At 37.8% G+C, this 15176-nt stretch overlaps 1 protein-coding gene and 1 non-coding gene across 8 annotated transcripts in view; one reads left to right on the plus strand and one right to left on the minus strand.

The window, feature by feature from the left end:
• The window catches only part of LOC123517819 (transmembrane protein 268-like), a 46185-nt gene that overhangs the window by 842 nt on the left and 30167 nt on the right, over window positions 1-15176 (minus strand). For 2 of the 7 annotated variants that reach the window (XR_006678603.1, XR_006678604.1), the window contains exon 9: window positions 1-635. This exon is cut by the window's left edge and continues 842 nt beyond it. Coding sequence is in view for 5 of the 7 variants with exons in the window: in XM_045278329.1 (XP_045134264.1) it covers window positions 13658-13734 (77 nt within the window). In the remaining 2 variants the exon portion in view is untranslated. The other 5 variants (XM_045278327.1, XM_045278328.1, XM_045278329.1 and 2 more) reach the window with 4 other exon arrangements.
• Window positions 6318-6389, plus strand: Trnat-ugu. Its single transcript has one exon. It is a non-coding gene; the product is annotated as a tRNA-Thr (tRNA).

Consider the following 15176-nt stretch of genomic DNA (forward strand, 5'->3'; position numbering starts at 1 on the left):
TTTCAAGGGGACGTTGCTGTTGTTGTTGTTGTTGTTGCTGTTTTCAGTTGTGATTTTTTTGTTATTGTTATTCTTATTATTATCAAAACACTCATTATTGGTATCAGAATCATCATTACTATCGCTGTTGCTGTTGTTGCTGCTGTTATGTCCGTCTGATAAATGGAGACCTGCTTGCTGTCTAAATACTCATCACCTGCTGTACCTGTGTGACTAATTGCATCTGTCAATCTTTAAGGATAGACATGCCATCCGTCTGCCTAATAACACACACACACACACACACACACACACACACACACACACACACACACACACACACACACACACACACACACACAGCTGACTATTATCAATTCATCAATCAATGTATTTTTTCTTCGCTTTTTGTTTATTACATATTCAGTATACTCTTCTTTAACAAGCACGTGTTGAATCAGTTTATTGTCATCCTGCCTGTCTATATCCTTCTCTCCCTCCCTCCTTCCATCCATCCCTTCCTTCCTTCCTTCCTCTCCACAACCTAAAAAAAACTGTCTCAACCTTTATGCTCCTCTATTTCCTAGCGAGATTGACATCCTGCCACGTGTGTGTGTGTGTGTGTGTGTGTGTGTGTGTGTGTGTGTGTGTGTGTGAGAGAGAGAGAGAGAGAGAGAGAGAGAGAGAGAGAGAGAGAGAGAGAGAGAGAGAGAGAGAGAGAGAGAGAGAGAGAGAGAGAGAGAGAGAGAGAGAGAGAGAGAGAGAGACAGACAGACAGACAGACAGACAGACAGACAGACAGACAGACAGACAGACAGACAGAGAGAGAGAGAGAGAGAGAGAGAGAGAGAGAGAGAGAGAGAGAGAGAGAGAGAGAGAGAGAGAGAGAGAGAGAGAGAGAGAGAGAGAGAGAGAGAGAGAGAGAGAGAGAGAGAGAGAGAGAGAGAGAGAGAGAGAGAGAGAGAGAGAGAGAGAGAGAGAGAGAGAGAGAGAGAGACTTAAATTGTAATACAGCTTTCACTAATGACGATACTACAACAATAACAACAATTATACTGCAACTACTGTTACGCCACATACAACAACAACAATAACAACAACGATAACACATTCAACGTTCTCAACATCAACACCGGTGGAAGGCGCTCCCATCTCAGCACCTACTGACATAAACACCACCGCCACGCAGCAGCAGCACTAGGTGGTGGTCGTGGTGGTGGTGATGGTGCCGGACGCTCCACACCACAGCCTAGGACAAGTGACACAACGCACTGTGGCTTGTGACGGGAAGTGACTCACATACAGATCCTACGCAGCTCAACCTTTTCAAGCTCCACGCCAAACCTTTATAAATTCCACCTCACTCAACACTGAGCACGGCAGTAATTTTTTGTATACATGTCACTTAAGGAAAGAATGCACGGATATGTGTAATGTTCGGATAAGAAGGTCGCTTTTAATTATCGCTTGGTCAGTAGTGCGCTGGAGTTTCTCCTCATTACTCTAGTGGTACAGGGCAGATGTGAGCTACAGAGTACCGTGTCAGGAGCAACGCATCACATTTTTATTTGGGTGGTATCGAGTGATCCACCAAGATGATTTTGGATGCACGGCGCTGCTGGTTTAGTTCATTCATCACAGCACACGTTGATGGAAAACACCATTAATACGTAACATATATAATGAAAGTATATGTTACGTAAATAAAATAATAGTGAGGGAAGACACACCTCTCGCCTAGCACATAATTATACACCAGTAAAAGGTTAGCGACACTGATCACATGCTTTATTCTGTTACCTAATATAAAAACTTGCGTGTGTATCATGTTATTTGCTTATCAAACATCAGTAATAAGACGGATGGACACTTACAGGTCCAAGCACACCACAGTACCCTTCATGTTCTGACAACTTGACACGACCACCACCACCACCACCACCACCACCACCACCCGCTACACCGCCACCCACCACAATGTCTCACTTCATTTTCCAAGTATTTCTTCCACAGGATTACAAAGGACCGCAAGTCACCAGTGTATCCAGTAGGTGACGGCGTCTTCTCTGGCGAGTGGAGGTGAAGCGAACGTGCCTTGTCAACATTACCGGATGCCCTGACTCACTATAGTTATTCTTCCTAACCACCGCCGCTGGCCCTGCACACTGCCACCACACTGCCCACGTCGTGCCCAGACTGGTGGGAATACACGGGTGTTGGAGTGCGATTGTGCGTTAAGTGATGCCTTTTAAAACGTGCGGGTGCTGCAGGTCCGTGCATAGTATTTCTGTCTTCCCTGTCTGCTTGGATCGTGTAAATCAGTAAGTTTATCTATCTATCTATCTATCTACCACAACATGAATTCAGCAAATCGTCGCTAACGTCTTGCTCTCCGCAAGCACACTACTCAATATGAAATGCTATCTCTGTCGTTTCCGCTCCTCGCATTCTATCACGCTGACGTAGGTACAATCCATCGTGCAATATGCATGCTTAACAGTCAACCCTCGAGAACATCCTCCTACACACACCTTATACCAACAACCTCCCACAAAGCGCTACCCTTATTGTGTGTCGTATATCTCAACATTAGCAACTCATGCACGTCTCAAACACCCAACACGTGGCCTCAGTACCAGTATGTGTATTAATCACAATTCAGATTCTCGTGTTATGCTGTCTCTCTTCAGTTTCCCGAGTGACTTGGTATCTCCTTAATCAAAGTTTCTCTCACAAGCACACTGTTCGCATCACTGTCACTATATATTCTTTTTTAAGCACGACTGCAAAGTAGATACACATATCTGGATGTGGAAAAAAAAAAAAAAAATAGGAGGTTGGTGTTATAATACGAACGGAAAATTGTTGTTCTAAAAAAGAAAGCAAAGTAGAGAAGAGAAACGAACGGGGTCTTCTATACCTACCCAAGTGTTTTGAATGTCCTTTACTCTCCCATGGATCACACATTCCTGCCAAGTCCCGAGGAAACACGTAAGTACGTACGTACACACACACACACACACACACACACACACACACACACACACACACACACACACACACACACACATAAAGCAATTACTTTTTTTCTCCCTCTAGACCAAGATGGTGTAGTACTGGATCAAAATGAAGACATAGTAGAATTATTGAATGAACAATTTTCTTCAGTATTTACTAAGGAAAGAATAGGAAATCCTGTTACAAACAGTGCGACGAGTAGTTTAAGAGCTTTAGAAAATATTGATATAAAACCGGGAATTATTGGGAAATTTATTCTTGAGCTAGACGATAGGAAAGCTAGTGGTCCTGATGAGCTACATGCCAGAGTACTTAAGGAGGGTGTAGACAGTATTTCTGAAGCACTTAAGTTAATCTTTGAAAGATCACTTAGGTTTGCTGAGATACCTCAGGACTGGAAGTTAGCTAATGTTACTCCAATATTTAAAAAAGGTAGGAAGGATGATGCGAATAATTATAGACCGATCAGTTTAACTAGTATAGTATGTAAGATACTAGAGAAAATCATTAAGGGTAGTATTTGGGAGCATTTAAATGAGAATAGATTAATTAGAGATACCCAACATGGCTTTAGATCAGGGAGGTCCTGTCTTACAAATTTGCTCGATATCTTAGAATATATTACCAAGGAGTTAGATGATGGAAATAGCATAGATGTTATATATCTAGATTTTAGCAAGGCGTTTGATAAGGTACCGCATAGGAGGCTAGTGTACAAATTGAGACTACATGGGATAGGGGGTAGGTTAGTTGATTGGATTAGTGAATGGCTTTCTGATAGGAAACAGAGAGTAGTATTAAATGGGGCAATGTCTGAGTGGAAGGAAGTGGTTAGTGGGTACCCCAAGGATCAGTGCTAGGACCTCTTCTTTTCTTGGTGTACATTAACGATTTAGATATAGGAATTAGTAGCAAAGTATCAAAGTTTGCAGATGATACTAAGATAGCATGTGCAGTACAGGGTGAAAAGGACAATTACAGAATACAACGAGACCTGGACAGGCTGATAGCATGGGCAGACAGGTGGCAGATGGAGTTTAATTCTAAAAGTGTCAGGTTATGCATTTAGGTAAAGACAACACAAACTTTAACTATGAGATGGAGGGATGTTGGCTAGAGGCAGTAGAGGAAGGAAAGGATTTAGGAGTAGTGATAGACAGGACTATGAAATTTTCAAAGCAATGTTTAGAAGCAAGAAATAGGGCAAATAGGATCCTGGGTTTTATAAATAGAAATGTTAGTTATAAAAGTAAGGAAGTGGTGCGTAGCTTATATAATTCCTATGTTAGGCCCCATTTAGAGTATTGCATACAGGCCTGGTCACCCCATTATAGGCAGGATATCAACATGTTAGAAGCAGTTCAGAGAAGAGCAACTAGGATGATACCAGCATTAAAGCGCCTGGAGTATAGAGATAGATTAAAGGAATTAAACATGTTTTCATTTGAGAGGAGATGTATAAGAGGGGATATGATAGAGTTATTTAAAATGTTCTCAGATACAAACTACATAGATGTGAGATCTTTCTTTACCTTAGAGGAGGGAAGTAGGACTAGAAATCATGGCAGGAAGATTAGAAAGCAAGGCTGCAGGTTAGATATAAGAAAATATTTCTTTAGTCATAGGGTGGTAGACTTCTGGAATGCATTGCCAGAGACGGTTGTAAATAGCACTAGTTTGACAATGTTTAAAAACAGATTAGATAAGCACTTAAATTTATTAGATTTATAATTATGTATAGCGCTGCATGATAGTTTTTATAAGAAATTTACTATAGTTAAACAAGACATGATCCCCATGTATGGGGATCACAGATTGTAGAGGATTTCGCTGCAGGACTTAGCCCTGTTAATGGGCCAAATATTTAGAATTAGTATATAATGTATTGTGTACTTGTAAGTGTATCTTTAAGTACTGATGACGAGGTCGCCGTGCGACTGATACAGGATAACCTAGATGGGCCCTGGTGGCCCTTTGTTATCCTATTATTTATGTTATGTTATGTTATGTTATGTTACACCAGCGAGAAGTAAAAGCGGATCACGTTCATTCATTTATTTATTTATGCCTGCACGTGTCTCGCTGTCGGTCTGTTGTTGCGCCACCAAAACAAAGATGGCGGCTTATCTGGGAGCGATAAGATTAACTAGCGCGAATCCTGTACCATCCAGCATACACTGTGCATATACTAGATACAAGGGCACGCACTGTCGTTAGAAGCAAGAAGTGAAGTTGTGTGTGTCCAGTGCATGTGTCCTTGGAATGCAAAGGGGCCGCCATAGTATTTTCATTCACTTGTCTTAACCTCTTCAGTACCACAACACGTTTTCATATTTATTCTGCTTACTATTTGGTGATTTTTTACAGCTTCAGATACTTATTGGGTGATCAGAATAGTGAAGACTGGCTATTAATCTTCTGACCTCCACATCCACAACTAATGGTAAAAATGTGTCCCAGTCATGAAGGGGTTAACACGAACCTCGAAGATAAGGTGTCACGTCGCTGCCTGGATTGCGTAACGACAGAACACACACACACACACACACACACACACACACACACACACACACACACACACACACAGAGAGAGAGAGAGAGAGAGAGAGAGAGAGAGAGAGAGAGAGAGAGAGAGAGAGAGAGAGAGAGAGAGAGAGAGAGAGAGAGATTAAAAGATGAACGAGAACATCCACTTTGCTTTTCTTTCATTTGGGATATAAACAGTCAGTCTTTGACAGGTTTCAAACGCAAAGCAAAAGATACAAAAGATGACGAAAGACATGAAAAAAGATGAGTATTTTGACAAAAGCGCGCAGTCATGGTGTTAGTGTTCTTCTCAATCACATGTTTTCAGTCATTACTCTGTATTTCTATAAACTGCAGGACTGCTGAATGTCATGATAAAGGAAAAGGTTTTACTCTAATGGCTTGATTGCAAGGATCGAATCATTAGATAACTTACTTTTAATAATATTTCCTTTGGCTAAACAAAAACAGTCAATATTGTGCTTACAGTCAACCACTGGGTTTAAACTGACTTTTTTTTCGACTGATGCGTGCATTAAAAAAAAAAAAAAAAAAAAAAAAAATGGATATAAAAAAAAGGGGAAAACTACGACACTGAATCAACAAGCACAGACACCAGGTATACATTAGGAGAAAAAAAAAAAAGTAAGGAGTAGGGAAGGGATGGATGGATATGTGTGTATATATATATATATATATATATATATATATATATATATATATATATATATATATATATATATATATATATATATATAATGATTTAACCTAACATTGGTCAAATGCAGACAAGAGCCTCCTTAGCTCAGGGGCAGAGCACTGGTCTTGTAAACCAGGGGTCGTGAGTTCGATTCTCACAGGGGGCAGGATAAATATATATTTTTGTAAAATTTACTGCATTGATCTCTTTCACCAACCAATCTTTTCCTTTGTCGGAAGCTAGCACTTGACTAATTCTTCTGACACCGGTGAAGATGTTTGTTTGTTTTTATTAGTTAATATTTACATTTTATAATCCAGTGTGTCCCAGAAGTTCCAACATGTCCATTTTGGGAAGATACTGAGTTATGAACTCTCAGTTTTAGTTCCATCTATGGGCGGGGTATGAACAGGCTCTATAATCGGATGATAACAGATGGCAACACTAAAACACACCCTACATGTCCCCATGTCACCAATTTACCATACTTATTTTCTTGATCAGAATCACTCTCTCTCGTGAATGAACCACATTCAATATCCTTGTGCCCACACCTCAACACGGCGTTACACACACACACACACACTGCTAGAAGGACAAGACGGCATGCAAAGAAGATTAGAAGAGTCAGTGTGTGAAGGTTTTGGAAAATACAGCTTTCCATATAGAACGGTGGAAAAGTGGTATGCATTGAATGATGAAGTTGTTGAAGCACTCGGTGTGCATAGCTTTAAAGAAAAATGAGATAAATGGAGATATGGGGACGGCACTATGAGCCTCGTTCGAACCCTGTACAATATAACTAGGTAAACACACACACACACACACACACACAGAGAGAGAGAGAGAGAGAGAGAGAGAGAGAGACTCGCAGAATACACTTCGAAATCTAGTGAAACGTTTCGATTTGCCTTTGATAAACTAGCAATGAGAGATTCCGACAGCACGCAAGAAGGCATCCAGGCCATGATGGTTATCGACGGAACAACAACAATCCAGGCGTTGTGGTCCCACGTCCCTCAGTCAAATAGACGCGGGAAGCATTACTGTTCTTGGCCACAGAAAAAGTGAAACTCTCTTGGACACTAAACATTCAAAAGTGCCTTTCATGATTTCTTTATAGTTAATTTAGGTATCATGCAGGTTTACAATACTGTCATAAGTTTACTTGGGTATGAGGGCACACAGCGGGAAGTGGAGAGAGGAAAGTATGTATACAATGATGGTGATGGTGGTGGTGAAAATAGTAAACCAAGAGCTTCCCATCACTGAGCTACTTTCTTTTGTTTCCTACTTACCTCTGTGCTCATTCTCCTCTCCCTCGTCTTGTCCCTGTCCTTCTCTTCATTCCTCTGGAGTGTGATGACCCAAGGGCTATTCGGGGTCCGAGGCTAAACAAAAATATGTCTTAAACACCCGAGTTGGCATCGTTTCGCACTGAGTCTTTAGTCTTTACACCTGTTGCCTTGTGTTCCAGACAGTCTTCCACTCCGAACTGCATCGAAAGAAAAGATTAACTTTTTATAAATTTCTATTAAAACTTTTAATCTAAAACAATAAAATAGTCAAGGTAGGTAAAACTTTTTGTTATAGAACTTGAATACAAAAATAGCTATTTGATTGCATAAGTATCATAACCAAAAAATCATTTGCAAAAGCTAATTAGATATAGCTCATTCTTCACTAGAGAATATTTCATTGGAAAAAATGGAAACTTTGGAAGTAATAACTCATTTATGAAATGGTATACATGATGAAAATACGAGAGGGTAAGCTATGAGTACCGAACTGAAGATTAGCTATAGCTAAAGTCAAAAGGTTCCAATAATGCATCACACGCAAGAGATCTTGTCAAAAACACGAGAATTGGAGACGAATAAAGCCAAGACTTAGAAGTTGTGCCAATAAGATATTTCACATATAGCGGTTTTAAGATTACTACTACCTAGAATAAATTATTTATCTAAAATTTGTTGCCATTGATCAAAAACATTCCACCATCATCATCACTACCACCACCTCCATTACTATCCACCACCATTCACTACCACTTTTCCCATTACCATCACAATCACGATCATCATCATCAGATTAATTTAGCTACAGATGAATAAGTTAGTGATGCTGACAGGCTGAATTGATGGATCGACGGCCAAGAGGTCATTGGAACAGTGAACTAGAGTGGAGAAATGATCTATTGCTGTTATTATAGCCATTTCTATAATTCACAATGGGCTGCAAGATGTGGTCGATAGCCAGTATACAATAACAATTTCGTTATGTAAAAGATGGACTGATATGGAATGGGAGAAAAGATAACTGGATTGAGTAGTACATAACTTAGTTAAGGAATTAATAATTCAGCTAAGTAACTTAAACAATACATAACTTATCTGAGAAATTGATAACTCAGCTAAGAAACGAATAACTAAAATGCAATATTATGATATTACCTAAGAAATCACAACAAAGATGAGATGTAATTCTCATTCATTTTGTGATGATTTTTATCTAGAAAATTAAACGAATGACATCAGTTACAAGTGTACCTTCATGCCTTTCATTGGTACAACACTCACTTTGCCTGGTGACATGTTCCCCTGTCACTATAAACGCTAAGCTTACCTCTCTCCTCATTATACCTGCCACCAGTTGCCCCAGTAAACCAGTCAGCTCCTGCACGTAGTTGATATGTTGGCTGTGTACAATAGATGCTATGTAAATTGGATCAGTAAACTACTTCAGGTGGCAATTAATTGCTGCTATGATTGTCAAAAGCCCCAGTTGGATCATTACTGTCAATAGCAACCATCAGTGGTAGATCCATGGGGAGAAGGGGGAGTAGCTGAAGTGCCGCTCAAAAATTCTTTATCATGAGCAAGAGTGTATATGTTTATATGGTGCAAGGCAATAGGTATATACAGAACAATAATGTAACAAGGCTTTTATAAAGGTTCAAACCAGTTTTCTCAAAGGGGGCTTATAACAGGCCCCTGAACCCCCCAGCCAATAAACCCTGCCACCAAACTCAAGGGGTAAAAGAATTCAGGCTAGCCCCTCCCAAATTTCTATCCTGGATCCACCACTGGCAACAATCACCCTATCTCTCTCTCTCTTATACAATATTACACATAAAAGTCTGATCATAAACTGGAGTACTGAAATACATACAATACTGAACATGAATGAAATAACAAACATTATACTTGCTGGTAGAAAAACAAATGAAACTAAGAGGGAGAGGCAACTTTTGTATAAATCAGGAAAATAAGACTGCCATAATCTGCAAACTAAAATGCATTGATGTTTAATAAGCATGTACAATGTTACACTAATTGGACTGGTGCCATCAAGAGAACTCATGTACATAGTAAAAATTAACATGAGCCTTAAACATGATGTCTAGCAAGACTGAATATAATGCTAAGTTTTCATAAATGACAACTATAAGTAGCAACAATCTAGAAAAATATCATCTAATATATTTATGTCAATATTAAAACTGGGAAAGTCTTCACACATCCCAAGTAAACACCTGTGTGGCACTCTTGTTTTTGACCTAAGGCAGCTTAAGACAGCAGGTGAAGCCAATCCATTCTTCAGTGACCTGCCAGGTCTTGTGCTGACACAGAGGGACAACTAGGATGCCCTTATGCAAGTGGACAATATGAACACTATATCTACATACTACTTGTACAAAACCATTAAAGGCAATTACACTTACTGGACGGATGAAAGTGATTGAAGGCTACACACACACACACACACACACACACACACGCACACACACACACACACACACACACACACACACACACAGACGAGACAGCCAGACGTTATTTCACGGAACGACTCAGAGCTCATTATTTCTGGTTCGGATAGGCCTGAGATCAGGCACACACACTGGGACAACAAGGTCACAACTCCTGATTTATCTGCATTTACTACTGCAGTGAACACGCGAAAGGAGACACCCAAATATCTTCCCGGCCGGGTGGAGATATTTGGATGTGTCTCCTCACGTAGCCCCTGTTCACCTAGCAGTGAGTAGGTACGGGATGTAAATCGAGGAGTTGTGACCTTGTTGTCCCGGTGTGTGGTGTGTGCTTGGTCTCAGGCCTATCCAAAGATCGGAAATAATGAGCTCTGAGCTCGTTCCGTAGGGTAATGTCTCGCTGTCTTGTCGAGACTGCAGCAGATCAAACAGTGAAACACACACACATAATATGATTACAATTTAAGCACTTCACAACCTCCTTGCAAGAAATGTTTACCTTAAAAAAAAAATAAATAGATTTTTATATACTTCAATGTAACCATCAACAAAACTATAAGTTTATACAGTATTTAGAATAACAACTGGTTTATAAATAAAAATTCATACAATTACTTCAAATTAAACATTAACAGAAAATTGACATGAAAATACATGTAGTATATAAACACACACACACACACACACACACACACACACACACACACACACACACACACACACACACACACACTATTGAAAATTATTACATCTTTATTAAGAAAAGTCATGTATAAATTGAAAAAAATCTAAGAAATACACACAATATAACAAAAATTCATCTGTACATTACAATATGTTTGGTAAGCATTTATTTCTGGAATCTAAACTTAACAAGAACCTGTCAAAAAACTGGTAAAAAAAAAAAAAAAATCAAAATATGGCATACTAGATAAAAGGCCAATTATGATAATACTTTTTTTTTTTTTCAGCACACAGACATATGGAAGACCTGAGATGCTGGTACATGTTTAGTTTGCTGGGAGAGAAATTAAACAGCAAGTCCCTAATGATGTTGTATCAGTGATGAGTTTACTAAAGCTGAGCTATTGCAATACTTGTTTTTCAATTTGGAGATTGCATTTGAATCCTGTCTATCTTAAAATTATTTGGAATAACAGAAGAAGAAATTTGATGTTCCTTTCACTAAATAGTTGTATTGTAGGCAATCCCAGTGTTCTGTGTGTGACAAAGCATGTCACAGTTATATCAAGCACAACTTGAGTCGACTTTTGGTATTATTCTGACTTTTTATGACAAAAATATCATAATCAATCATGATTTACTGACATTTTTTACTTTTTCTCCTGTACAATATGTACAATCAGATTCATCTTATTCCCATGTGCGAGCACTAGAGTGCATGGCAAGTCCACTGATTATGGGAGGAGATTGAAAAGTTTTATTCTAATCATTCTTTCATTGTCAATGAAGTTTTGTCATGGAAGAAAATATGCTTCAGAAAACCCTAAAATCCATCTTTGTATATAAAAAACATTAAAAGTGGAACAACTTGTATATCTTTACAGACACACACACACACACACACACACACACACACACACACACACACACACACACACACACACACACATTTTCCCATCATATAAATTAAACAAATAACATAATGCTCAGAACAGTTCAATCTAAAATTTCTAAACTTAAAAAAGTCCTCCTTTATTTTCATGTCAATAAAACTACCTTACTGACACCACTGCTTGATATCCTTACATTAGCTTTAGGAAGATATGGTTTCTGTTGGAATGGCTTTTTGGATATAATAGAATTCTTGGGTGCAAGCCAGAATTGCAGTAATTATGTAAATCATATAAGTATAAGCTTGATTATTTCAATGTCACAGTTACTACATAATGTGTTTCTGACCACATACAGCTTCACTGCAAGCAGCTGTCAAATTTGGTCCAACTTTTGGAAAGTGTGTTCTAATTATGGGAATCTGACACAAAACAAGAAAGATTATATAGAGTTTATAACAAATTGTTGATCACAAACTTTAGGGAAATGTTGCACAACAGGAGATATAAAATACATAACTACCTGTGTAAAATGTCAGTGACAAAGAACAATGTTGATCTGGGCACACACCGACTATACTCTGCACACATTCATTCCAAATTCAAGCATAGTAATACTCCATCATCTTGCCCATTTGTTCACAAGTCAGACACTCCCCTGAAAAAAAAAGCAACATACACATATGAAGAAAAGGGATAAATCTAAAGATACAATAAATCAGTATAAAAGGGTTACAAAAAAGTGAACAAAAATTGCACTGAAAAACTGAAAAAAGTTTAAGCTGAATATCAGATTTTTTCAAACACAAATGCTATTGAGACTAATTACATTGACAATTAATTCTGGGCTTTCCAATGATGTGCATAAAAATTCTAGCACAAGAAATCAACTTTGCATAAAGTAACCAGAACACTTCTAAGAAAGATAAAAGGAGCAAATGCAGTTCATAGCAAGGAAAAAGAAAAGAATGCACCCAAGACAGACTGTGCACAAATAGTACTACAGAAACATCCCAGCATGAACACAGGACCCATCATCCTTGACTAAGTGCCCAATGTGCAATGTAACAGAGGCAGGAAGAAATCTGACATGATACCTTTATTTGTACTCAACTCTACATGAAACTACCTTCAGTCAACTGTTCATTTTGCCACAAGATCATTTGAAGAATTAATAATTTTGTTCAAAATGAATAAGAGTAAAATAATTACATTATTTTTGGTTAATAGATGAAATCTTAATCTATCAGTTTCAATTCATCAAAAATATTGTATTCAAAACATAAACCAAATAACCAAAACTTAGTTCTGAAAATTGAATACTGTCTTCTCATCACAAATGTTTGTATCCCTTGAGTTTAGATCACTAACGTTTAGTTCCAATGCTTTATGCATTTGTAGTAATGCTGTGCATTACTACAAAGTATAGAAAATTATTTCTAATATTCCATTGCTATCAAATAATAATGAGAATTCACACATGCTTCTTCAAAAACACAGCAGCTTATTTTTCTTCCAATATGAAAAAAAAACCCTATTGTCTTATGTTTATCCTTATTAACTAATATTCATCACCCTTATATTTATTAAAAAAATTATATTGAAAGTCATGTGAATCATATTTCAAGTCCATATCTTCAGATCCTTTGTTAGAAATCTAATGGCTTCTTATGGCAGTTTTCTCTTATTCTCTGAATTCATGTAAAAATTCAGTCTTTCATATGCTTAAGTTCTCCATTGTTTAATTAATTCTAAATCAGTTTTCCTATTTGAATACATTCCATGTGCACCAATCTATACAACATACATATTGGTGACTTATTTTCTTTCACTCATTCCTAAACTGAATACACACAATTCAAGTTTTTACATAAAAATACATCAGTTGGGATATCCACTTCTTTTTACTTACTTTGATCTCTCTCTCTCTCTCTCTGTCTCTGTCTGTCTGTCTGTCTGTCTGTCTGTCTGTCTGTCTGTCTGTCTCTCTCTCTCTCTCCACTGCTGACATCTATCTACATAGTACTGTTTACACATGGCTAACCATCAAGTGACTATTACACCATAAAGGTGTGAGGCGAGGTTTCACCCGATGGCTGGGGGGGCGACGATGGTGACGGTGCTGCCCCCCTGCTGCCACACGTCACACAGAGCAAAGCAACCTAAAACAGTAAGTTGGGAAAAAAGCCAAGTGAATGAAGGAGTTAACCTCATGAAGTTTTTTGCAGAAAACACCAAAGCCTTATATACATAGGTATAATAGGTTTTGATTTGTACTGTTGATGTGTATGAAAACAAATATATAGTACTCTTCAATTGCCATTTATGTACAAGTACTGTATGGTTATCACCACCACATGCATTCTGGGAAAAAAACAAGGTTGATTTTGCAGGCAGAGGCAAGCAACCCAATTTGTACTTCTCACCATGCACTAATCAAAATATGTATGTAATGTAACACTTATACTGAAGTGATTCTAAACAATATACCATTGACCAATTTGATGATAGTACAATGTTTAAATCTTAACATTTTCTTAGCACTACCCACAGAAATGTGAACTATACATCTCATTATACCTCCATCACCTTTTCAAACACAAATCAACAATCATTTAAAGATCATGCGCAAATACATGTACCAAAAGCAAGCGTAGAGACATTCCCATATACTGTACTTGCATATTAGCTATAGTCCCAATCATGAAAACAATTATTTTGTTCTACCTAAATTTTTAAATAGAAAGCTAAAATCACTAGTATTACAACAAATTTTTTAAAGTTTCAGTGCTATTTAGCTCTATAATAAGAATAGGTGTTTTGGTCATTAACTAAGTAAACACTGACATATTCATGGTAGCTCAATTACATGTTATCAATATTATCCAAATAATATACACCTGAGGCAGTGGTTATAAACTACATAATTCTACTGTATATACAAGATTACATAAAAAATGTTGTAATGGTAGAAGAGCTAATAAAAATTTTCTGAGCATGCAGCAACAACTGACTGTAGATGTTGCAATGTCCTAATTTGATGAGAAACTAAACAAGGTCTGAAAATTAAAATGGAAGTATATAATTTCCAATAACAAGCAAGCAAGCCAAAGCACCAGCCCCAAGTACCTTCCTCCACCAAGGCTGTCACTTCAACAACACCACCACCCTGTAAGGAGGCCACTTGTTAGTAGAGAGCATTACCAGACAGGAGACAGGATCATCATAATGTACTTCCATCACTGATGAAGGAACCAGGTTCAGATTACATATTAGTTATATTCATAACTCATCCCCAAATGCATATATGATGGTAAGTTGTGAATTTTTCCTGTTCTTTCTTAGGTCACTGTAAGTCATTTACCAAAATTTCTGAACATTTTGACTTTTTAACATCGCATCAAACAAGACAAAGTCTTATAACAAAGCTATATAGCAAAGGCTACATTTTCACAAACATCTTGATAAAATGACTATAAAAACATGTATCTATGTTGCAGTAGCCAGGCATCAACAGGCATCCATATACAGTAATAAGTAATCTAATAAATTCAGCATCAGCAGCAATCCCAATTTCTTTAATGAATAATGAAATAAACTCACT

Source organism: Portunus trituberculatus, chromosome 42 (assembly GCF_017591435.1).
Source record: "Portunus trituberculatus isolate SZX2019 chromosome 42, ASM1759143v1, whole genome shotgun sequence".
NCBI classification, from domain to species: Eukaryota; Metazoa; Arthropoda; class Malacostraca; order Decapoda; family Portunidae; genus Portunus; species Portunus trituberculatus.